The 23218-nt window shown below is 55.7% G+C and overlaps 1 protein-coding gene across 1 annotated transcript in view; it reads right to left on the reverse strand.

The window, feature by feature from the left end:
- Positions 1 to 8299: 8299 nt before the first annotated feature.
- TSPEAR (thrombospondin type laminin G domain and EAR repeats) overlaps positions 8300 to 23218 on the reverse strand; it is a 59807-nt gene continuing 44888 nt past the window's right edge. Inside the window, exons 10-12 of the mRNA XM_065876768.1 lie at positions 14302 to 14489; positions 11809 to 11910; positions 8300 to 8923 (exon numbers count right to left, since the gene is read on the reverse strand). Coding sequence (XP_065732840.1) covers positions 8770 to 8923; positions 11809 to 11910; positions 14302 to 14489 — 444 coding nt within the window. The 3' untranslated portion in view covers positions 8300 to 8769. The remainder of the gene's footprint in view (positions 8924 to 11808; positions 11911 to 14301; positions 14490 to 23218) is intronic.

The following is a 23218-nucleotide window of genomic DNA, read 5'->3' on the forward strand; positions in this document are numbered from 1 at the left end:
TCCCCTTGGAAACCAGAGCCCCACCCCCGATCCTGACCCTAGGAGTGGACATCCCACATTCACAGCCTCCTGACACCCCACCTCCCTTCCTCTTTGGACTTTGGGGCCCCCAGACACCCACAGTTGCTCCCTTGGGTGGCCCAGCATTGGGAGATGAGCAGGCATACTGCTGAACCCCCAGCAGAGCCATCCTGACACACAGAGGCTGTCCCCGGTGGGCTGGGCTCCCAGCTCTGCTCCAGAAGCACCCCAGGCCCCTCCTCGAGGTCGGCTGCAAGGCTGTAGGAGGGCCTCGAGGCTGGGGCTGGGAGGATGCCTGAAATGGTTCCTCTCCGGGAAGGACCCCGGTACTGGAACCAGGGCCTGCCCCCCACCTCGGGGACCCAGTCCCTCAGTCCCCCTGCAGGGAGGGTGGACGACAGTTTTAAATTGGACGCGGGACTGGCGTTAAACCTGGTTGCGTTTTTCTTAAAGGAAAGTTGCTCCAGGGAGGAGGTGGGGCGGAGGGGAGGGGATAAAGGCGGGGGGCTGGACAGCCCTGTGCCGGCTGCTTCTCAGCCTCCCTTGCGGCCCGCTGTCCAAGATGCGTTTGCCCGAGACTTGGGTCCTGGACTAAGTTCCCTGGGGAGGAGGCACTGCAGACTGTGGAGGAGATGGAATGTTCTGGACTCGTGGCAGCTCCTCCCCACCCCATGGCAGGAGCCTGGGGCGGTTTCTGGAGTCGCCTTTCCTGGAGGCTTGGCCCCAAACCCCATTCTACTGTCCTCCCCACCTACCGACTGCGAATCCTCAATAAACGTTTGTGCTTAAGTCCACCGCGGAGGGGCTCTGTTATCTGTGACTCTGCGACCCGACCCGGGCCGGACCTGCTCTCGCTACCTACCCTGCCATGTTGTGGAGCCGCCAGCACTGCAAACCCACGGCTAGAAGAGCCGGGCCAGGGCTGGGGTGCAGGGGGTGCTGGGCCTGCCTGGAGTGGCTCCAACAGGCTCGTGATGGCCGACTGTCAGGTTTTGAGGAATTTTGTGAGTCAGTCGACACCGTGATGACAGCTTGAGGTTGTCCATGGGAGAGTCTTTACTTCAAGGCCATTGACAGCAGCTACAATCGAGACGCCCTCTCCTGCCCCGAGAAGGCTGTTGGCCGTTTGGAGGTTGTTAGCACTGCTGCTGGGGTCCCTCAGGGGCACCGCCTGGCACCCGGTGAGTCAGTTCTGCTTTCACATCACCTCGCCCTTCAGGTCAGTTCTGGGGGCAGAGCAGTGCCCCGCCCCCCCCAGGATGTCCAGGTGCTAATCCTGGGAGGCTGTGAAGATCGGAAATGGGCCACCAGCAAAGGAACGCAGGAAGGAACGCAGGAAGCCCCTAGAAGCTGGAAGAGGCAGGGAATGGATTCTCTTTTGGAGCCTCTGGAAGGAAACAGCCCTGCACACCTTGGTTTTAGCCCAGTGAGACCCGTTTTGGACTTCTGACCTCTAGCATTTTAAGAAAATAAATTGGGGGCTTCCCTGGTGGCGCAGTGGTTGAGATCTGCCTACCGATGCAGGGGACGCAGGTTCGTGCCCCGGTCCGGGAGGATCTCACATGCCGCGGAGCGGCTGGGCCCGTGAGCCATGGCCGCCGAGCCTGCGCGTCCGGAGCCAGTGCTCCGCAACGGGAGAGGCCACAACAGTGAGAGGCCCGCGTACCGCAAAAAAAATTGAAAATAAATAAATAAATTGGTATTGTTTAGGCCACTAAGTGTGTGGTCCTTTGTTACAGCAGCTTCAGGGGACTAAGAGTCTCCCCACTTTGAGAGCGGCTGCTGTGCTAGGAGCAGATGGCCATCTGAGCTCCATGGCTGCCCTGCTTGTTCTCACTGAGTCCCAGTTCTGGGGTCAGTACGTGTTTAATGCCTTGGCTGAATGACCAAGAGTGACCTCGGGAGCTCACTTCACCTGTTCGCCTTACTCCCTTCCCTGCAAGGTGGGAGCTACCCTCCCAGGCGAAGGGCCATAGTGCGGGGGCCACAGCAGGGCCGGAACTCCGAGCCCGCCAGCTTCCACGGTCCCCCCACACACGCATACTACACACCTACAGTGTGCACACACGTGCAGGCACACACTCATACACATGTACGCACGTGATCACCCAGACACACACACCCACGCTCACCACACGTGCACGCACACCCACCAGGCAAGCCCACAGGCGCACACATTCACGCTCACACAGGGCCATACACTGGCCACTTGCCCCTGCCAGCAGACGTGCCCACAAAGTGTGTACGCACACACACGCACACACGCGCACACACGCGCTCATTCCTCCTTTGCCCAGGGGACGTCTGGGGGCCCCGCTCAGCCTCGCCCCCCACAGGCTAGGGAGAGATGCGAGGCCTTGCCGACCCCTAACCGGGGGCCCTGAGGGCAGATGTTGGGGGACCCCCGAGTGCCAGGCTGGGCGCAGCATCTTGAGGAGGCCGCGCGTCAGGAGGGACAGCTCTTCAGGGGCAGCAGCTTGGACCCGGCCTGGAGGAAGGGCCTCTGGGTGGGTGCCCGGGCCCGGAGTTGGTGAGGGTGGGCCGGGGGACGGGCTGCACACAGGGGACCCCACGGAGGCCGTGCCGACTGATGGGGATGAGGTCGGTCTCAGCGGCGGCCAAGCTGCACGGCCTTGTAGGAAGCGGACGTGGAAATGAGCGCTCAGGCCCCTGGTGAGCCCAGGGCAGGCTGCCTGCTGGGAAAGAGCAGCGGCCACGAGGGCACGTGGACGGCACGTGGCGCCGGGCAGGGCACCTCAGCGGGCTCTCACGGGGGCCTGGCTCGGTCGGGAATGTTTTTATTTTCAGACAAGAAACCCAAGATTCCGAGGTCCAGGGGGAGAAATGGCGGATGCAGGAGTTGGCTTGTTGTGGGCAGAGTGGGGCTGGAATCCGGGCCTTCTGACACCCAGGCCTGGAAGTCCTCATCTGGGCCCTGGAGTGTTGTCAAAACAAAGAGGCAAGTCCCGGGCTTAGCCCCAGATTGAAGAATGGCCAGAGCTGGAGGCAGAGCAGAGCCCGGCCTCCCGGGTCCCGCCCTGCATGCGGCCGTGCCGGCCAGGAGCGGGGATGACCTCACTGGGACCCAGGTGTGCCAGGGTCTGCATCTGTAACCACGGCAACAACACTGGCCAGAAAGAGGGCAGGCGCGTGGTTGACTCAGCTGTCAGAAGCAGCCACACACCTGCCTGAGTTCTGTGCAAAGCGAGACGGAGAGACAAGCCCACCGGCTGACCTTCCCTCTGTGCCCAACTGCTCTTGGGGAGGAGGGGGCCTTTGAAGGACGGGCTACAGAAGCAGCAGAGACAGAAGCAGCCTGGGAGTAGATGGAGAGTGGCCACCAGGCTAGGACGCTGACCCCAGAGCCCATGTTGACAGCTGACCCTTACTTATGAACGGGGAAACTGAGGCACCGAGTGCTGAGAGCACTTGCCCAAGGTCGTGCGAGACGCCGCGCTCCCAGCTGGGGCGTGCCCAGGCTGCCGGGCAGTGGTGGGCGGCAGAGAGACGTCCGGCAGCGGCCCATGAAGCCTCCACAGCCGGGCAGTGACATCAGGGCAGTTAAGATACGGAGAAAATCCCAAAAGAGCACATTTATGTAAGCATATGACCACAGTCACTGGATTTGTAGCTGTGGCAGGTGTGGCTCTCAGAGCAATCAGGACACTGAGCTGTCACCTGTTCAAAGTCCCTTATCTCATCAAGTCGCACCCGACTCCCAGCGCCCAGCCAGCCCGGGGCAGGGACCCCACAGGAACGTTCACCATGGCTCTGCACCCTCCTCCCCCTGCCACCTGCCCTGCCGCACACACGCACATGCAGACCTTTGGAAGGGCGGCGATGAGGGCCTGGAGGCCTCTCTGGGCGGGGTCACCTCTACGCTGGAATTCTCTGAGGGGCCTGTTGTCTGAGGCGGTGTGCAGAGTGGGCACCCGGGCCCTGACCCAGGCGCCCCGGCACAGCTCTGAGCGGCTGCCCCTGCCAGGCCCCACCAGGGCGGCTCCTCCACCCGCACAGGTGAGCTGGAAGCGGCCCCCTTGGGCCGTCCTGCTCCCCAGAGCCCTCGGCACCCCACTGTCTTGGCTCACCTGGCATTTCCCCTGTGCCCACCGCAGGGCAGCAGCCAGGGCGAGCCTTGCTTGGCCAGAAGGACCGGGTCCTGCTGTCTCTCTGGGGGGTGGTTATCACTGGGGTTAGTGGTGTTGCCAGCGGATAGCCCAGCTTATGTTCAGCAGGACCTAGTTCCCCTCCAGGCTCCCCTGGGCTTAGCGGTCTCGCAGGGGTCACTGGATGAAGGGCGCAGAGTGGACGCCAACCTCCCGTCCTTGTCCTGGGCTGAGAAGTCGCCTTGGAGTCAGAGCCTGGCAGTCTGGGCGTCACAGTAATGGGGACACCAAGACTGAGGTTTTCCAAGCCAGTAACTTACAAACAGAAGAGCTGCTTTGCTCAGTTTTCAACTGTAGAGCAGCCCCAAGAGAAGGACCCGGGCAGGTCCTGGTCACCGCGCCGACCCCGGAGCACCTGGGGTTGTGACGTTCGCTCCATGACCTGTGGGCGTAGCTCACCAATTTGGTCTGTTTTGCACCGTTTGGGTTTCTCCTGCTGGCAATGTTTGCTCTTGTCCGTGTGGGGCGTCGGGTTTGTACTGGTTTGTAAAGCCTCCTCACACGTTCAAAGTACTGACCGTCTGAGTGACTCCAGTCCTGGTGTTTCCTCAGTTTGTGGTGGCATTTCTACTTATTTATATTTTTAAAAGACACGACGTCATGTGTTTGACAAAGATATAAACTGTATCTCTTTACCTCTATCTTCCCTTTTCACTGGCTTCATTTACTCCCATTGTTTTTACCTTTAGAAAATTTCCCTCCAAAGAGCAAAAGAAATTCTATTCCAGACTCTTTATTTCCAACATCTATAACTTTAACTTTTCCATATTATGCTAAGACCAGGTTGAATTGTTTAATTTGAGTATAATTCATACTGGACTCCAAGCTTTCCCTCACTTTTTCAAAATATTTTTGCCTATTGATTCTTTGAGATGTTCGGTGGAGCTTCATTAATTAAAAAGGGCAGCTTTGGGATTTTGATTGGCATCGCATAAAAACTGCATTGGAACTTGGGAAATTGTGACAATGTTAGGATAGCAATTTGAAGATTTGTCCAAATCTTCATCTACCTCCCACAGTCTGATTTTTTTGGGGGGGTGGGGGGTGGGCCACGCCATGCGGCTTGCGGGATCTTAGTTCCCTGACCAGGGACTGAACCGGTGCCCCCTGCAGTGGAAGCACGGAGTTCTAACCATTGGACCGCCAGGGAATTCCATCCTGTGGTCTGATTTTTATGGTTTCCTTAGAGTTTGTTTCTTTTTATAAACGAGATGATTTTGCCAGCAACACGGCACTGACACACCTGGCAGATGGGGAAGTAGGGGGCATAGCTGGTGGAAGAGGTGCGATTCGCACATCTGGTCATCCTTCCCCTGGATCGGGTTTCAGGGAGGGGAGCCCCGGAGGTAAGGAAACGCAAACACTGCCACAGACGCTATTTCTCCAGGAAACCATGACCCTGAAGAAACGCAGTTCGTGCAAAGATGTTCTTGAAGTGTTGTTTATCACAGTAAAGGCCGTTGCATCTCTGTGGATTAACAAAGGATGACCAGCCCAGCAATTCCCAGGACGTGGCTGTGAAGAAATATGACATGGGTGTCAAAGGGACAAGAATGTGATCACGTCACACTGCGTGCAAACTTCTGGGAGCCGCACGCGCCTTGGGAATGTTTATCAACAGGACAGAAGCCCGAAAGCTGACTTGGAAAGATGTAAATAGCGCCATGCTTTCTGCGTTGTTCCCCCTCTGATTTGCATTCATAACTTACACAGATCTGGATTTATGGTTTTTTGTTTCCACCCAGTGGAGCAGAGATCGGACATTGTGCAGGGGTGCGGTGGCACCAAGTGGTCAGGACGAAGCCCCGGGCAGGGACAGGAGGCCGTCGCTCCCTCTGTCACTACTGCACTGGCGGCACTGGTGTCCGTCGTCTGCCTCCTACCTCCCTGGGCACCAGCTGGACAACCGGGTCACCCGAGGCAGAGAGAAGCCGCGTAGGATGGGTGCTTGGGGAGCACAGACAGCGCCCAGCTGACCCCTCCCTCATGGGTACGTGGGGGCACTGAGGCTTGGCCACGGGACTAGACGCAGCCGTCCTGACTCCCGGGCGCCTTTGCCCGTTTGAGCACTGTGTCCTCGGGGGCTGGGGCTGGAGGACTCCCCAGGAAAACAGTGTGTGGAGAGGAGACATTATCAGAATTGGCTCGGGGGATTGTGGAGCCTGCGAGCCCCAAACCTGCAGGGAGGTGGGCCTGGGGGAGAGCCAGGGGGGCCGACGCATGGTGCCGGGCCCAGGGCGGTCTGCTGGGGAACCCCTCCCACTGATTGCGCGAGGCCCCACACATCACAGAGGGCGATCTCTCTACCCAGAGTCCACTGATGTAAGTGTTCATCTCGTCCAGACACACAAAAGGCAACCATCCCAGGCGTGGAGACGGGTCTCGGAGGCCCTGCTGTATTCCTGGCCCGGAAGGCTGCCCCTCTCCTGTGTGGGTGCCCTGCCTCTGGGGGCCCTTCCGGGGGTCCACCTGTGCAAGGAGCCCCGAGGTGACGTGGCACCCCAGCCCCCAGCCAACCCTGACTGAGGCCGCCTCCCTGCAGGCCCCCTGGCCAGTGACCCTCCTTCTGTCCCTCTCACGGGCTGCTCAGGCCCTGCCTCAAATCCCGGTTAAAATCAGAGCCCCCAGCCGACCAAACATCCCTCTCAGGGAGGGTGGGCAGTTGAGCAAATCAAAGTCGAAACGGGAAGCCTGCTTGAATCTGAACCTCAGATAAACACCAAGAACTCCTTTAGTATATATTCTATGCAACACTGGGGCTATGTATTTTTTTAAAAAAGCATTAATTGTTTATCTGTACTTCAAGTTTAACTAGGGATCCTGCATTTTTCTCTAGCACCCTCGGCCCACCCTCCCTGCACCAGCAGATCCATAACCCTCCGGGCCAGGCCCACTGGGACCCCCTGCTGCCCAGGGCAGGGACTCAGCCAGGCCTAGGGACGATGACAGCAAGGATGTGGGTCCAGGAGGGATGCGGGACTGCAGCAGCAGAACCTGACTTGGAGGGAGGGGCACATCCTCTTTCCCCAAAGTGCGCAGGGTGTACAAGGGCAGGGAATCGCCCCGGGGGCGTCCTAGCCCCGGGCCGCCTCTCTCACACAGGTGCCCTGGCCTGGTGGCCCCAGAGCCCCCCTCCCCACCCCCCATTCTTTGCCTGAAGGAGGCAAAGCTACTGGCCTGAAGGAGGCTCTAGAAAAATCTCCACTTTGGGAATTCAAGAGGGCCCTGGTCACAGTGCTTGAGATCCCAAGTCTGGTCAGGATGGCCAGGGAGCAGGCTCACATAGCTTTCCTTCCTGAGCAGTTGGGCCTCCCCAGTTCTCACGTGGAGCCGACACGGAGAGCCAGGACTGTGGCTGCAGCCTCTGCTGTGCCCCTGGCTGTGTGATCCTGGGCAAAAGTCAGCCAGAATTTCGAGATGGAAGGAGCAGAACATTAGACCAAGCATGGGGCCTTCCTGCCGCTGAGGTCCTGGCTCCTATATCCCATCCTAGAGCAGGCGGGGTCTGGGTAGTGGAATAGGCCTGGCTTGGCTACTGCCCCGTGGTCTCCTGGCTGGATGTGGACCCCACAGGGTCTTCCCAGCAAAGCTCCTGGCGTGGAGAATTCCCCTTCCACCGAGGAGGCTTCCCGGTGGTGATGGCACCTCCCCTAGGCTCCTGGGGTGGTGTCACGTCACACCTGGTAGCCATCCCAGGGAGGCAGAAGGCCCAGGCGTGGTGTAGGCTCAGGGCATTGGACATGAGAGGAGCTGGGCGAGCGCTGGCCCTGCAAGTCCGACCGGTGCATCCACAAGGCCAGCCACGATGACCGGGGATACCAGCCTGGGTGCAGAGGCAAGAGGGTCCCATCGGCCCGGGGTCTCCCACGGGTGTGGCTCCGGGAGGAGACAAGACCCGTGCCATGCATCCTTGGGATTCCTGACCTGACCCTACCCCACCGCATTCATGGGTAAACTGAGGCTGGAGGGAAAAGCTCCTGCAGAGGAGAGGCGTGTTGGTGACCGGGGACCCAAGGGCACATCGGGCTGTGGTGGCAGAGTGCGTGCTACGGCCCGGTGATTGCTCTCCATGAGGGTTGAGTCCCCGCCAGAAACACACAGACGCAGCAGTGCTTTTTGTAGAGAGCACCATAAGTATAGTTCAGTCTAGACAGAATACAGTAAATAGCTGGTACAAATACGTCAGACAGCATCAAGCCGGTTCCCATGTCTGGGCTCCCCAAGCAGAGCCGAGCATCTGGCCACATGGTGGGCACCACGGGAAGGTGACCAGGCTCCGCTGTTTTTGAGGTAAAACTTTGTATGAGCTTTTCCTTTAAAGCGAAATCCCTGCAGGACACCAGGCTTGCAGGAGCAGCTCTGGCCTTCCACCTGGACACCCACAGAGCCACATGAGTCCGGCCACCATGGTTACCAGGGTGGAAGTGAAAACATCCTTGGCTAGACAAGAGCCAGGGGTGGCGAGGTGGTGGCTCTGGAAGCCACAGCTTCTCCCAGGCTCGTCCCCGTCCCCGGAGGTTCCTTCTCAGGTGAGGTTCTGGGGTACGGCGAGGTGGGTCCCATTCCTGGGTCCCTGGGCCCATCACCCTGTCCTCAGCTTCAGCACCCGGGACAGCGGCTCCTTGGCGCTGGAGTAGACCAGGTAGGAGCCGGCAGCAGTGCGGAAGGTCTCCCAGTCCCTGCAGCCGAAGGTCGGGAGGCTGTGCACAGCCACGAAGCCTTCATACCCCTGCCACCTGTGGGGAGAGACTGTCAGCCTCGGGACAGGGACGCCGGCGCCAGGCTGCTCTCAGCGAAAGGAGAAGGTGCCTGGGCGTTGGAGCTCCCACTGTATCCCCCCCTGCCGTGATCCTCGCCAGGCCTTCTTCACCTGCTTCTCCCACCGGGCACAGCATGGAGGGGCCAAGCATCCCAGCCTCACAATCCCCCCAGGTTACAATCACGGGGAGCTGGGCCAGGAGGGGCCTTCTCAGCCTGCAAAGAAGAAACTGAGGCCCGGAAGGGGGGACCTGCCCTGTCCGAGACCCCGCGGCTGCTCTGATCCACCCAGGGTCCTGCTCCCAGCCTAGATTGCCTTCGGATTTCTCCGTCGGGCGGGGGATGGGGAGGGCCTCCTGGTGGGTTAATAGTGGGGTCCGAGCTGAAGCCCCCTCCTCACTGCTGGGGTTGGCAGTGAGGCACGGCCCTCAGACACACACCTGGCACAGCTCAGGTATGGCACCCCTCTTTGGATGCAGGAACCCCACTGCCGGCACACGGCTCTGTGACCCCCGCTCCCACATGAGGATGCCACACCTAGCCCTTCGTCCTGCCCCAGTCAGCGGTTTCTAGGTTTTGCCCTTCAAAAGGGATTTATCGACAGGTAGCTCTGTTTCCATTGGGTGGAGGCCCCACAGTGGGCCGCCGGGATCAAAAGCAGTCGTAGTTTTAACTTAAATGTTTTTCCAGATGACTTTCTGGAAAGGTTGGGGTGATTCCTGTCCTGGTGGGGAAGGGCCAGCCCTCCCCACCGAACACACACACACACTCAGCACTGTGGGTCTTTAAACAGCGTCCGAACAGATGGGGGATGTGTGTCATCCTCGCGCTCTGAAACAACAATTTCTAACATGTTTATTCACATTGTCCATTTTTAGTTCTGAAGACCCTATTTATATCTTTTGCCCATTTTTCCAAATTCAAAACAAATCTTTTATTAATTTGTGGGGTTCCTGTTCTGCCATATGTGTTGTGGACAGTTTGTCCTTTGATTTTGAATGGGACGCCCTTTCCATAGAAAAACTTTAAATGTAGGTGGTCGGCCTGGAGGCCTCTTTCCAGCCTATGGAAGGTCTCACATCTTCTCTGCAGAACTTTGAGGTTTTACAAAGTCATCTTAGCTTTTCTTCTAATATTTCTGTTGTTGAATTTTTGACATTTAGGTGTTTGCTCCTTATAAAATTTACTTTGTGTATAATATGAAGCAGAGGTATAGGTGTGTTTTCTTCCAGATGGACAGGAAATTATTTTATTAATTCGTCTTTTTCTCACTGAGCTGAAATATGGCATTATCACACTAGATGATTGTGAAAGATCGGCTCTTTTCTGGACTGTAGTCTACTCCTTCTACATATTTGTTTATGTTTAGCAAAAATCATACTGCTTTATTTGCAGGCTGTCAGGACCTCCTTCACTATTCTCCTTTTCAACATTTTCTTGACCATCTTTGAAAATTTTTTCTTCCACATGAATTTTTAAATTACTTAAATTTTTAAAATTTTAAATTACTTAAAAGTTAAAAATTAATTAAAACTTAAAAATTACTTAAAATTAATATTTTTTAATTACTTAAAATTTAAAAAAATTTTAAATTACTTAAGATTTGAAAAAGTTTTAAATTACTTAAAATTTTAAAATTACTTTTTCTTGTTGAAAACAGCAATTAATTAGAAAGTCTAAAGAAAATTGATGATTTTTCTAATAAAGTATAGATAAGCAAACTTGTCTCAGGAAGAGATGTAGAACCTGATTAAACCAATAGCCACGGGGGAGACTGGACAAGCTGCTCCACAAACACTATTGAAAAGGAACCAGGCCCAGACGGCTTTGTAACTGAATTTAACCACATCGTAAAGAAAACAGATTAGTCCTACTGTTCAAACTATCCCAGCCCACAGGTGTAGGTGGTGTGCCTCTTAAGTTAGGTTCCATACCAAGTGTCCAGAAGAAATCACAGAGCAATTTCATTTCCTATTACAGATACAAAAACCTGAAATCAATCATAATGATTGGTAGCCAGTGACATGTTAAATAATTGCGCATCTTCGTTAAGTGATGCTTGTACCAGAGTGCAAGGTCACCTCTCATAAATCATTATGTCAACAGATTGACCGGGAAGATGCACGCCAGGCACTAAAGAATGCCCGCGGGGTGAGACTGCTCACATCCTGTCAAACTGTGTAACGCCCAGACCGTTCCCATCACATCAGTCAGACGGAATGGCCGGTCACTGCTCCTACAACTCAAAATCATCCTGGAATTTCTAGCTAATTGAGAAAACTGGATAAGCAGTAAAAACATTAGGAAGACAGAGGCAAAGTTGCTTTTATTTGTAGGTGTTATACTTCTAGAGCTCCCACAGACATTTTTTCAGGAAACCATTAGAACTGGAAGAGATAACGTGGCTGGATGGCCAGACACGACGATTAATCGTCAGGATACGCAGATGGAAATGGACATGTGCTTACAACTAGGAAAACTCCCAGAAGTGAAGGTCTTGCGAACACGACAGTGCCTCTATGACGAAGTGTAAAATTTTATTGAAGGACACGTGAAAAACAGAGGGGTCTACCGTAGGCCTGGATGGAAACGTTTAAAGGATAATATACGAATAACTCTCAAATTAGTGTATCCACACACTGCATCTCTGGCCAAATCCAAAGTCGTGAGCCTCAGCGAGACTAGTGGTCACCTGGCTAACCCAGGGGCATCACCCAGACTCAGCCTGCACTCCGGTGCGCTGGGTGCCAGGTGACCCACAGGGTCCGATAACCTGTGACTCGCTCTGAGCCTGTGGTCACCAGTGGGGAAGGCAAGCACACGCCACGTGAACCGAGGTGATGAGGAGGGGCACGGCCTTTACCTGTAAATAATACTGTTTACTGAGAAGGTATTTCCGTCGAAGGAGTTTGCAACCACCAGGAAATAATCTTCTCCCACTGAGAAGAACTCCCAGTCCAGAGCACTGCAAAAGCAATGAGCAGACCTTAGGACACGGCACTCGGACATGTTGCCATGGAACTCGGGGGGCTGGAGTTCAGCCAGTTCTCCCCCTAATCTCAGAATTCAGGGCGGTAGGTCCCACTTCCAAAGTCCACAGAAGGGGGAGCGATTTTCTCAGTCACACAGCCAGTTGGTCTATTCCCGGGAAATACAAATTAATTGTTCACTTTTTTAAATAAAAAAATTTTAATTGTACTAAAATACACAAAACCGTCTGTTTTACCCATTCTTAAGTGCACAGCTCAGTGGCATTCAGTCCATTCACACTGTTGGGGAGCCATCACCACCGTCCATCCACAGAACTCTCCATCTTCCCAAACTGAAACTCCGCCCCCATGAAACACTCCCTCCCATCCCCCCCGCCAGCCCCCGGCCCCCACCGTCCTGCCGTGTGTCCCTATGAATCTGGCTCCTCCAGGGACCGCATATCAGTGGAGTCTACAGCATTTGTCCTTTTTTGACTGGCTTACGTCACTGAGCCTCATGTCCTCAGGGTTCATCCGTGTTTTCACAGTTGTCAGAACGTCCTTCCTTTCTGAGGCTGAACAATATTCCATTGTAAGAACGGACCACATTCTATCCATTCCTCTGTCGACGGACACTTGGGTTACAAGTGTCAACGCTGATGCTATGAACATGGGTGCAAAGGTCACTCACTTAGAAGAGGTTGAAATAGAGGAACAGTCTCAAGCCCGTGGTCGCTCCATGAAGGCCTGCAGCACCCCCTGGAGGCGGGAACTTGAGGACACTGGCTGTGAGCTCACCCACTCACCCACTCCTTCCCTGATAGCCGTTCAGGTGCCAGCAGGGTCTGCTGACACAGAGACTTTCCCCTACATTTGCAAGCTGTGGTTCTTACTGCAAACAGACCGCTGCATCCTGTCTTCAGGAAGTGCCTTCTGAGCTTGCTAAGGGTGAGTCTGTGCTCAGAGATGGCTCAGTTCCCAGGGGTCTGACAGAGGGCTTCCAGGAAGGACATCCCAGAGCCCTGTCTATCCAAGGAGGCCAACCTGGGCATCAGCCACGGTCCCCAGTCACCACTCTGATTACTGCATTACTGTCCTGTGTCCACTTTACAGATAAGGAAACCGAGGCCACAGCCTTGCAGCAAGTGGGAGTCACTTGGATGCCAAAGGTCAGGCCGGTGCATCTGCTTCCAGTGGCCTCAGGGTTGTGGCTTATTCAGGCAGTAGAGGGCCCTTCTCTCTTGGTCGATACTCACCCCTGGGCTCCTTCTCAGTGGGGCACTGAGGGCGCTAGCCTAGAGCTCCTACAGGACCCTGGATGTGAGAGGGCCCATGGGGGTCCCTGGGGACATGCAGGGGGGCTGAGGCCAGTGGGGGCCCTGGGACTCCTCACTGCTTCCTTCTTCTCTTGTTTGGAATCCTGTCTCAGGCCACTTCCAGGCATGGCCAGTCACGATTCGGTCATTAAAAAAAGTCGCGGCCGTGGCCGTGCTCGTTGAGGGGCAGCGCCTCGTGCCGCGGGCAGCAGGGCAGCCGTGTGGCCCCCACGCGGTATCCTGCCGGTCGCAGCTGGGCTCTAAAACCGAGGCCGTGGAAAAGACGCAAACAGCAAAGTGCTGACTTACACTGTCTGCCCCACAGCTCACATCGGGAGCCGCGTCGGCTTTAATCCAGGAGGAAGCAAACGTCTGGCGTGACTTCCCGCTCTCCCTCCAGAGCAGCAGGACGGTAAGCCGCTGACAGTAACGGGAAGCATATCTTTACCCTTCAGAACCACACCATTTGGAAATGGACAAATATCCATCGACTGATGAGGGATGAACAAGGTGCGGTAAATAAATACGGTGGAATGTTACTCAGTCATTAAAAGGAGTGAAGCACTGACGTACAACGTAGGTGAGCCTTGAACACATGCCGAGTGAAAGAAGCCAGACACGACAGACCACAGCCTATGTGTTCCATTCCCAGGCAGCGTCCAGAATGGGGAAACCCAGAGGGACGGAAAGCAGACTGGTGGGTGCCAGAGGCTGGGGAGGTGGGGGGAGGGGCAAAGACAGCTAAAGGGTGGGGGTTTTTTTGAGGTGATGAAAATATTCTAAAGTCACTGTGGTGATGGTTGCACACACCTGTGAATTTAATTGAAAAACACACACACAAGCCACATCGTTTGAAAGCAGAGTCAAGGTTACAACAGGAGCCACTATCATTCAGCTGGCCCTGGAGAAAGGTCTGCAGGGAGTGGGGAGTGAGACCACGTCACACCTCCGGGAAGCGGGTGGGGCACCCGCGGCTTCCGGGAGGCACAGGCGCGCTGCCGTCTGTGGGCTGCCGGGCGGGAAGCGGGTCCCCCTGGATCCCTGCCCCACCCCCACCCCGCGCCCCGGTACCTGCAGGTGCGGATCTCCTGGAACCTGACGAACGTCTGCGCGGTGACGTTCAGCTCGTAGATGACGGAGTCGATGACGTAAGAGTCGTTTTGCACTTGCATTTTCACGTCATAGCGGTGACTGTTCGCGACGGCAAGAAACACCCTCTCCCCGATGTGGAAAACCTCCCAGTCTGCGGCGCCAAACGTCTGGGATGGTGAGAAGGGGGCCAAGAGCACGCGTGAATGGAGACCCTCGGAATGGCCACCCACGCGCTCCAGCCCCTGCGCACTCCAGGCGCCAGGTGGGGGCCCCCCCGCCAGCACGGCTTTTTCCCAGCCTCACTGCACGTGAGTCAGGGGACCATCTGCACAAAGTGCTTCTTACCACCTGTGCCGCCCACTCCCCCACGCCCCAGTGTGCCCATCCAGGAGGTCCAGCTGCTACAACATCTCTGCCAGGGAGCCCTCCCTGCTCCCCCAGTCAGGCTCTGAACTCCAAAGCAAACTCTAGGGACCTCTGGAGTTTCTCACTACACGCTGTCCCTGGCCCGAGGCTCTCCTTTGGCTCTAGGGACCACCCCATCTCTGGGTTCCTGTGCTGTCCCTCTGAAATCACTTATCACCCTGGAGGGTGAGGTGTGCGTGGGGCAACAGGGCTGGACCTTTACGTGAATAGCCGGCTGCCAAGCCTTGTCCCCAGACCTCGAGCTGCATGAGCTGATTTGCAGGTGGGACCCAGGAGGAGGAAGTTACGGCCAGCATCTCGGGGGTGCTGGGATGAGGGTGCATGGGGAAGGGGAGGACCAGAGGGGTCCAGATCCAGGCCCTGGTCTGAGCCCTGAAGAGAGAGGGTGGGGAAGAAACAAAAGGAGTGACCACCCCTGAAGGCAGCAAGCGGCAGGGGCTTAAGTGGAGCCAGGGAAGATGTGGCAGCTCCCCGCAGCAGTGAGCGGCCTGTGGCTGGTGGAACTGCATGCCGAAGCTCCTGGGGACCCCAAACCACAGCCCGAGGAGGCCGCTGGGGTCTGAGCTCCTACGTCAGCAGAAAGGGGTTGACTCTGTTCCCCATGGGCTGGCGAGGGCTGCAGAAGCGCCGATGGGACACTTGGCATGAAATTGTATTTAAATGTTTTGCCTCTTGGCTTCTGGTTTCTGATCCTGGTGGAGAGATTTACACTAGACTGAGCCTCCTGCTATAATAATCGTGAACTCTGGATGCGATGCTTAAAAAAGTACACAGTTGTTTGAAGGTGTTGGACAAGGGCCGAGGGCAGGTGGAAAGTGGAGGGGATGCGACCCCTGGATGCATGTTTATCTGACGTTTTCTCTGAGAGCACTCCCCATCCTGGGGCGCATGGGCACGGCACTCGAATGGAGGCAGCAGGCTGGTTGGACATGGGAGTCCAAGGTGAGAGTTTGGGGCTTGCAGAGTCTCTAGAAATGGAAGGGGACTACCCTACGAAGGAGGGAACCCCAGAAGGGGGAGCCCCAATGTCTCCTTAGTAACTTCTTTCAAGTCCTGTCCAGCTCCTGAGGTGCACACACAGGGGACAAGATCCCAGGGACCCAGAGACAAACAACAACTGAGAGGCTGAAGGAACTGACCAGAGAGGTAAGCACCTGGGGAAACAGGCAGGCGAACGTGACCCATAATCAAGAGAAGAAAGAGCAGGTAGAAACAGGTGGACACAGTGCAAACTTTACAGTAGCTATGATCACAATCTATAGGGAAATATGTGTGTGATGACCAATGAGATGGGCGGATTTGGAAAGCTAGGAAAACTCTAAAAGGAGCCAAATAGAAATCCTACCTGAAGAGGAAAATATCTGTATTCACAAATTTATTGCATGGGATCAAGAGCTACCAGGACCATCCAGAAGAAAGAATCAGTGAACTAGCAGAGAGACCGATAGACATTGCCTGAATTGAAGCACAGAAAGGGGGGAAAACGTTTACAATAGGGATTTCCCTGGTGGCACAGTGGTTAAGAATCCGCCTACCGATGCAGGGGACACGGGTGAGAGCCCTGGTTCGGAAAGATCCCACATGCCACGGAGAAGCTAAGCCTGTGTGCCACAACTACTGAGCCTGTGCTCTAGAGCCCGCGAGCCACAACTACTGAGCCCGTGTGCCACAACTACTGAGCCTGCGCTCTAGAGCCCGTGAGCCACTACATGAGAAGCCACCGCAATGAGAAGCCCGTGCACCACAAGGAAGAGTAGCCCCCGCTCACCGCAACTAGAGAAAGCCTGCGTGCAGCAACGAAGACCCAACGCAGCCATAAATAAATAAATATGTTTAAAAAAAAAAGTTTACAATAAAGGTGAACAGAGCCTCCATGACTGAGGAATAATATAATGCAGTCTACCGTGAGTGTAATTGCGTCACAGAAGGAAAAGAAAAGAGAATGAGGCAGAAAAAACATTTAAATAAATGATGGCTAATATTTTTCCGAATTTGCTTAAAAACACCAAACCACAGATCCAAGAAGATCAGAGACCCCAACCAGAATAAAGACAAAAGAAACTCCACACCTTGACACATCATATTTAAATATCCGAGAATAGAAGGAGAAGATTGCAAAAGCCACCAGAGGAAGACGACACATTCGATATAGGGAAACAGTGGTACCAATGGTACCCGACGTCTCATCAGAAACAGTGGAAGCTTGACGTCAACAGAAAACCATCTTTAAAGTAAACGAAAGAAAAGACATGAACCCAGAATTCTACAACCAGTGAAAATATCCTTCAAGGTAGAATAAAGTCATTTTCAGATAAAAGTGGTAGAATGAGTTGCCAGCAGACCTGCTCTACGAGAAGTACCGAAGGAAGCTGTGAAGCTGAAGGGTGATTACACCACAAGGAGAGTCGTGTCTGTGGAAGGGATGCAGAGGGCGTTGGGAATGGTGAGCATGTGGGTGTAAAGACAACCGACAGCAAAAATGATAAATTGTGGAGCTTATAACCTAAGTAGACGTGTGAGTCTATACATGCTCACAGTAGCCGGACAGACGGGTAGGGGTAAATGAAATCATGTTGTTGTAAGGTTATTACATTATATGTAAGGTATAACATTAATTCAAAATAGATTGTACACCTGAAACTAACACAACATTATTAATCAGCTATACTCCAATATAAAATAAAAAATTTGAATTTGAATTGTACATATTAACAGGGACTCATGGTTAATAAAAAATAGACTGTAGTAAGTTGAATACATATACCGTAATTACTGGAACGCACAATTGCACAACACATTGAATCAACACAAAAAAGAGGAGATAGAAGACTATGTATGTGACAGAGGGCTTGTATCCAGAATATATAAGGAACTCCTACATATCAATAATGAAAGGCAGAAAATAAAATAAAATATGGGTAAAAGACTTGAATAGGCATTTCGCAAGGGGGCTCTAGCAAGCCAGCAGGTGGATGGAAACCCGCCATCTAGTCACCAGGGGATTTTGACTTAAAAACCACACTGCGGTGCGCCTTCACACCCAACAAGTAAAACTGCAAATACAGACAAAACCCGGTGTTGGCAAGAGCGCGGGGCGGCTGGAGCTCATGCTGTGCGGGGGAGCGTGTGAAATGGTAGAATCGTTTCGGAAAACTGCTTGGCAATGTCTGCAAAGTTAAACATCCGCCTACCTTATGGCCCAGAATTCCACTCAGAAATGAAAACAATTTGCCCACGGAAAGCCTTGATGAGATGCCTGTAGTAGATTTATTCATGACAGTGAAAAGCTGGGAACAGCTCAGGTTGGACGGACAAGGAACCGAGCCTGGAAGCCACGCAGCGCACAGGCTCGGGACCGGGCTGCTTCCTGGGGACACCGTGCGTCCCCAGACGCAGGTGGTCGTGGCGGGGGCAGAGCCAGTCACCCGATGCCCAGCGATGCTGGAGGAACACTCGCATCCCCACGCCACGTGGGAAGCGGCTCCGTTTTTCTTTACCCGGACCGGGCAGGGCGGTCTGCCCCTCCTCGGAGGTCCCTTCCCCGCTTGTAGATGGGTCCGCGCCGCCCAGCGCGCCCTCTGGCCCAGGCGGCTCCGGTACCCGGCCAGGTCGCCCGGCTTGGTATTTTCTCCACGCCCAGCAGAGGGCGTCGCCGCCCGGTTCGCGGAACCCCGATCCCGGGCAGAGCCGCTGCCGTAGAAACAGGCCTGGGCCCGTCCTGAGGGGCCGAAACAAGGGAGCTCAAGCTAAAAGTGACACACGAGGACAAGGACAGGGGCCAGGACACCTGGCGTTGCCAACCCCTTCCGGGCCAGGAGCTGGGCTGAGGCCTTTCTGCATTGGCGTCCTCTCCTCACCGCGGCTCCGGAGGTGGCACTATGTCCCCTGGGGTCACCCAGAAACTTCCGAGCTGGTGGGGACACTCGGGCCCGCGGGGCCGCCAGCCTCATCTGCTCTGTGGCCGCTTCATAGACGACCGACGTTAAAGACCCGCACGAGTGTGCAGTGACACGCGCGCCAGCTCTGGCAGGTCGCAGAAACCACCGGAGAGGCCGGTGGGTGCGATCGCCAGCTCCTCCCACCCCGGCGCTGATGAGACCACGTCAGTGGGAAACGCCCACAGCCGCACACACACCTGCACACACGTGCACGTGTGCAGACACACAAGACACCTGCGTGCACACACCTGCATGGACACGATTTTACATACAATCCTGCATGCATACAAGTGTATACATGTACACATACCTGCAGGCACACAAGCTTTTATGTACACACCCACCTGTATACACCTGTACGCCCTTATACCTGGTGCACACACATGCATTGTGTATATACATGCACACCCTTGCAAGCACGCACGTGTACACACACTCCTGCACGTGTACACACCCACACAGGACAGGGGGCCAGGGCTGGTCTGAAGAGGGGGTATCCCACAGATTGCCAGGGCTGCCTTCCAGCTCCGACTCACTCCACCCTCCGCTCACTTGCCTTGAGCCGCAGCGCGGAGGGGGAGGGACGTGCAGATGGGGGTCGGTGAAGGGGCTGTCAGGGCCTGGGAAACGGGGAGAAAAGGGCCAGGAACCCAGGAGGAAGGACGGGGGCGTGGCCAGCGGCAGCGAGGTGGGGAGGAGCATCCAGGTGGGCGTGGCTTAGCGCGGGCGGAGCAGGTGGGGGAGATGTGCTCTCACCCTACCTCTGCTGTGCGCGCGGCTGCGTCAGGCGCCAGATACAGCAAGTACGCGGCGCCTCGTTCAATTTGAATTTCAGATAAACAATGGTTTTTCAGTGTATGTGTATGGACACGCTTTTACTAAACAATGATTCGTTGTTTATCTGGAATTCACAATGAACTGGGTGTCCGGTATTTTTTCCGCCAGAGGCTGGCAGAGACCTGCATGGGGCCCCCGGCTCACAGTCACCGGCTAGCGATGAGCTCTCCTCGCAGGGTGGGACCAGCACCTGCGCCCTCAGCCAGAGGCTGCGCTGCCCCCGCTCGGAAGTGAATGGGGGACCGTCCCCACCCAGGGCTGCTCCAGCCTGGGCAGGGCGTGAGCGGGCCTGAGGCCCCGCGGTCAGGCCGCTCCTGGACTCTAAGCGCATTAGGGACTCACCAGGGAGAAAAGAAGCAGTTCCCACATCAAACCCTGCCTGGCGCCGGAGCAAGGAGGCCAGGCACCTGCTGGGCTGGTGGGCCCTTCCCGCCCTCCTGAGCGGAATTCCCCCGGAGCTCTGCCCTGGAGTCCCCTGGCTGCGGGCCTGGCAGGCTCTGGAGCACGTCGAGGGACGATGGTGCTTCCAGGACTTGGCAGCCGGGAGCACCTGGAACCCCTGACGGCCTCCCTTGAGGGTGGGTGGGCTCCCGGTAACCAGCGGATCATTTCCTGGGGAGGAGGCCCTCGGGTTCCGGCTCTGATGGAGCAAAGACCCAAGGTCTGGGAGTGCCTGGGGAGGGAGGGACGGGGCGCGCTGCCTGGGGAAGGCAGGCAGCCCCCCAAAGGGCCTTGGGGGGACGCTGCCATTCCCACTGTGGGCAGCTGGCTAAGGTGGGTGAGGGTCCCATCCTAGGAGGCTTCAGGGGGGTGCCCCTCCCAGCTCTCCCCTGGCCCAGCAGCCCCTCCAAACCTTGCTCCTCCCCAGGCCGCCTGGTCCACTGCCCGCTCCTGCCTCACAGAGCAGACCCGAGGCACAGGAGGAAGCGCCAGGGCCCCTGCTAGCACCTGAGCCCGGCCCCTCCCGGCGCTGACTGCTGAGGGCGCTCTCACACCACCCTCCTTACAGACGTGCCTCCTTCTTTTCCTTCGTTTCTGGACATCTACATTCCCGGTGGTGACTACGTTTCTGACAAGCCCACAGCTTCACCCCATCCCCAGACACCCACTGATAGCTCTGGGCAGCGCCTCTGCCCGTCCCCTCCACCTGCCCCGACGCACGGCTTCCTGGGGTTCACTGGCCGTCTCCACTGGGACCCCTGTCAGCCCTCAGCTGCGTGCCTCCCCCCCCACCACGAATCTCCCACTGCTCTCGGTTCTCTTTTCTGTCAGCGGCACCTCCATCAGCCCCGCCTCCCAGGTAATAAAGCCCACCATCTTGGTCCACCATTCCCCTCTCCCCTCCCTCGGCCCCTCCATTCTGGGTCTACACGTGATGACTGTGACCACAGGCCCCACAGCCAGACAGCTCAGGGAGCAGAAATCCCAGCGGCTGGAGGCTGGATTTCTGTGGACAGAGCCCATTCCTTCCTGCACACACCCCGCTCGGACCTCCTTTGGTCCAAGATGGCGAGGCCAAGTGGTTGGAGCTGTGGTCTCTGCCACCTGAGGAAGGTTCCAGGATTCCTGGTGGGAGAGGTGGGGAGGTCTGGAGGGTGGGGCTGAGGAATTCGTCCAGGGTGGGCAGCCAGCCTCCCACGTACACCTGAGCCACAGACCTAGCGTGGGCATGGCCTGGGCCCTCCTGGTGAGCTGAACTCACCCCGCAGCCCTGGGACCCCGCCCAGCGCCCCTCCCAGCACCGTCTGTGTGCATAGTTTCGCAAACACCGGCGTGCGCCCCTTGCCCGGCCGTCCCTCCAGAAAGGTTTCCCTGCGATGTGGGCACCTCTCCACCCACACATGCTTTCAAAGCACCGGCCTCTCCTGCTTCAAAGCCCATGGCCGTGAGAGATGGTGCAAAGCTCCAAATCAAGTGGAAACACATGAAGACATCTCCAGGACCTAAGAGGATCAAAACACAGTATGAAAAATGCTGGCAGAACATGGAAGTGGGACCTTGTGGGTTCTGAGGACTCATCGAGTATGAAGAAACACGGGTCATAAGAGAAGGCAGCCTTCAGGCAGGGCTCCGCAGTTGTCTGCGGGCTCGGGTGGCAGCAGTGCCCCCTCGCAGCGCCCACAGTCACTCTGCCCGCTGGCCAGAGACACGCTCTCTCACAGCCACTGTGGTCCTGCTCTCGCCCGCCCTTGTGGGTGATTCTTCCAGCTGACGTCACACCCCTCAGCTGGTTCTCCTTTAGGTCCTGTAACCCGGATGGCCCCTGCCCTGGCTCAGCTGGCACCGTCGCTGGCCCTTGGCCCCGGCCTCCCTTCTGTGTCTGAGGCCTACGGCAGGGCTGGGTGCAGACTGGAGCTGAATCCAGATGCTGCCTGAAATGCAGAGTTTCAGGGTCTCACATATCTGGAGCCGGCACACTGGGGGGCGTTCAAGGAGATTGGCCAGAATCTCCTTGGGATTTGGAACATACCGCACGGGGGACAACGGCAGGAACTGAAGACTATTCTGAGAGATCTGCAGTGACTGTTTCCAAATATCTAGCAGACAAGCCGGTGGCACAGGGGAGCAGACTCCCGTGGTGTCCGGAGAGCACAGTCCTGCAGCCTGGCACAGAGGCCCGGCAAGCGGCCTTCTGGTCAACCACACAGGTCCCTAGCAGGGCTGTCACACCAAGCATGTGATATGAGGAGGGTTCCTGCAGCTGTTTGGGGAGTGCCTCTTGGAGATTATCGATCTGTAGCTGCCAGCACTGTGATCCAGCCTCACCTACATCTGAGCGAGAGGCCAGTTTAGGAAGGTCTTCATCATGGCACTTCATCAAGGGCTTCAACCAGGTCCCCAGCTCCCCGGGGCACAGCGGCCAGTGACAACGCCACCCACTGCCAGGCTCAACGTTAAACATCAACAGAAAACTAAGGGTCCTCCAGATGTTTTATAAAAGACCTAGAACATGAGAGTCAGGCTACAACATACACATACACTCATACTGGAAGAAACTGAGCTGGTTCTAGGAACAGAATAGAAATTTTAAAAAATTATAATTATCAGACTTCCCTGGTGGCAGAGTGGTTAAGAATCCACCTGCCAATGCAGGGGACACGGGTTCGAGCCCTGGTCCAGGAAGATCCCACATGCCGTGGAGCAACTAAGCCGTGAGCCACAACTACTGAGCCTGCGCTCTAGAGCCCGCGAGCCACAACTACTGAGCCTGTGCTCTACAGCCCGCGAGCCACAGCTACTGAAGCCCGCGTGCCTAGAGCCCGTGCTCCACAACAAGAGAAGCCACCACAAGAAGTCGTCCGTGCACCGCAATGAAGAGCAGCCCCCACTTGCTGCAACTAGAGAAAGCCTGCGTGCAGCCACGAAGACCCAATGCAGCCAAAAATAAATATAAATTAAATAAATAAACTTAAAAAGAAAATAAATTACACAAACTCTTATAAAAATAAAATTGTAATTATCTTCAGAAGTATTCAAGAAGATACTGCATTTATAGAGTGAATACAGAATGCCGTTAAAGGGAAGAGTTCTTGGAGATTAAAAACACGATTCCTAGCATTACAAGAAGACGCTTATCAACAGGATTAGAGAATAAAGGTAAGGAAAGCTTCTAGGTTGTAGAAAAAGAAAAGACAGATTCAATCCAGGAGATCCGAAAGCTGGCTAACCGTTCTAGAGAGAGGGGAGCGTGAGAC

Source organism: Phocoena phocoena, chromosome 4 (assembly GCF_963924675.1).
Source record: "Phocoena phocoena chromosome 4, mPhoPho1.1, whole genome shotgun sequence".
Taxonomy (NCBI): domain Eukaryota; kingdom Metazoa; phylum Chordata; class Mammalia; order Artiodactyla; family Phocoenidae; genus Phocoena; species Phocoena phocoena.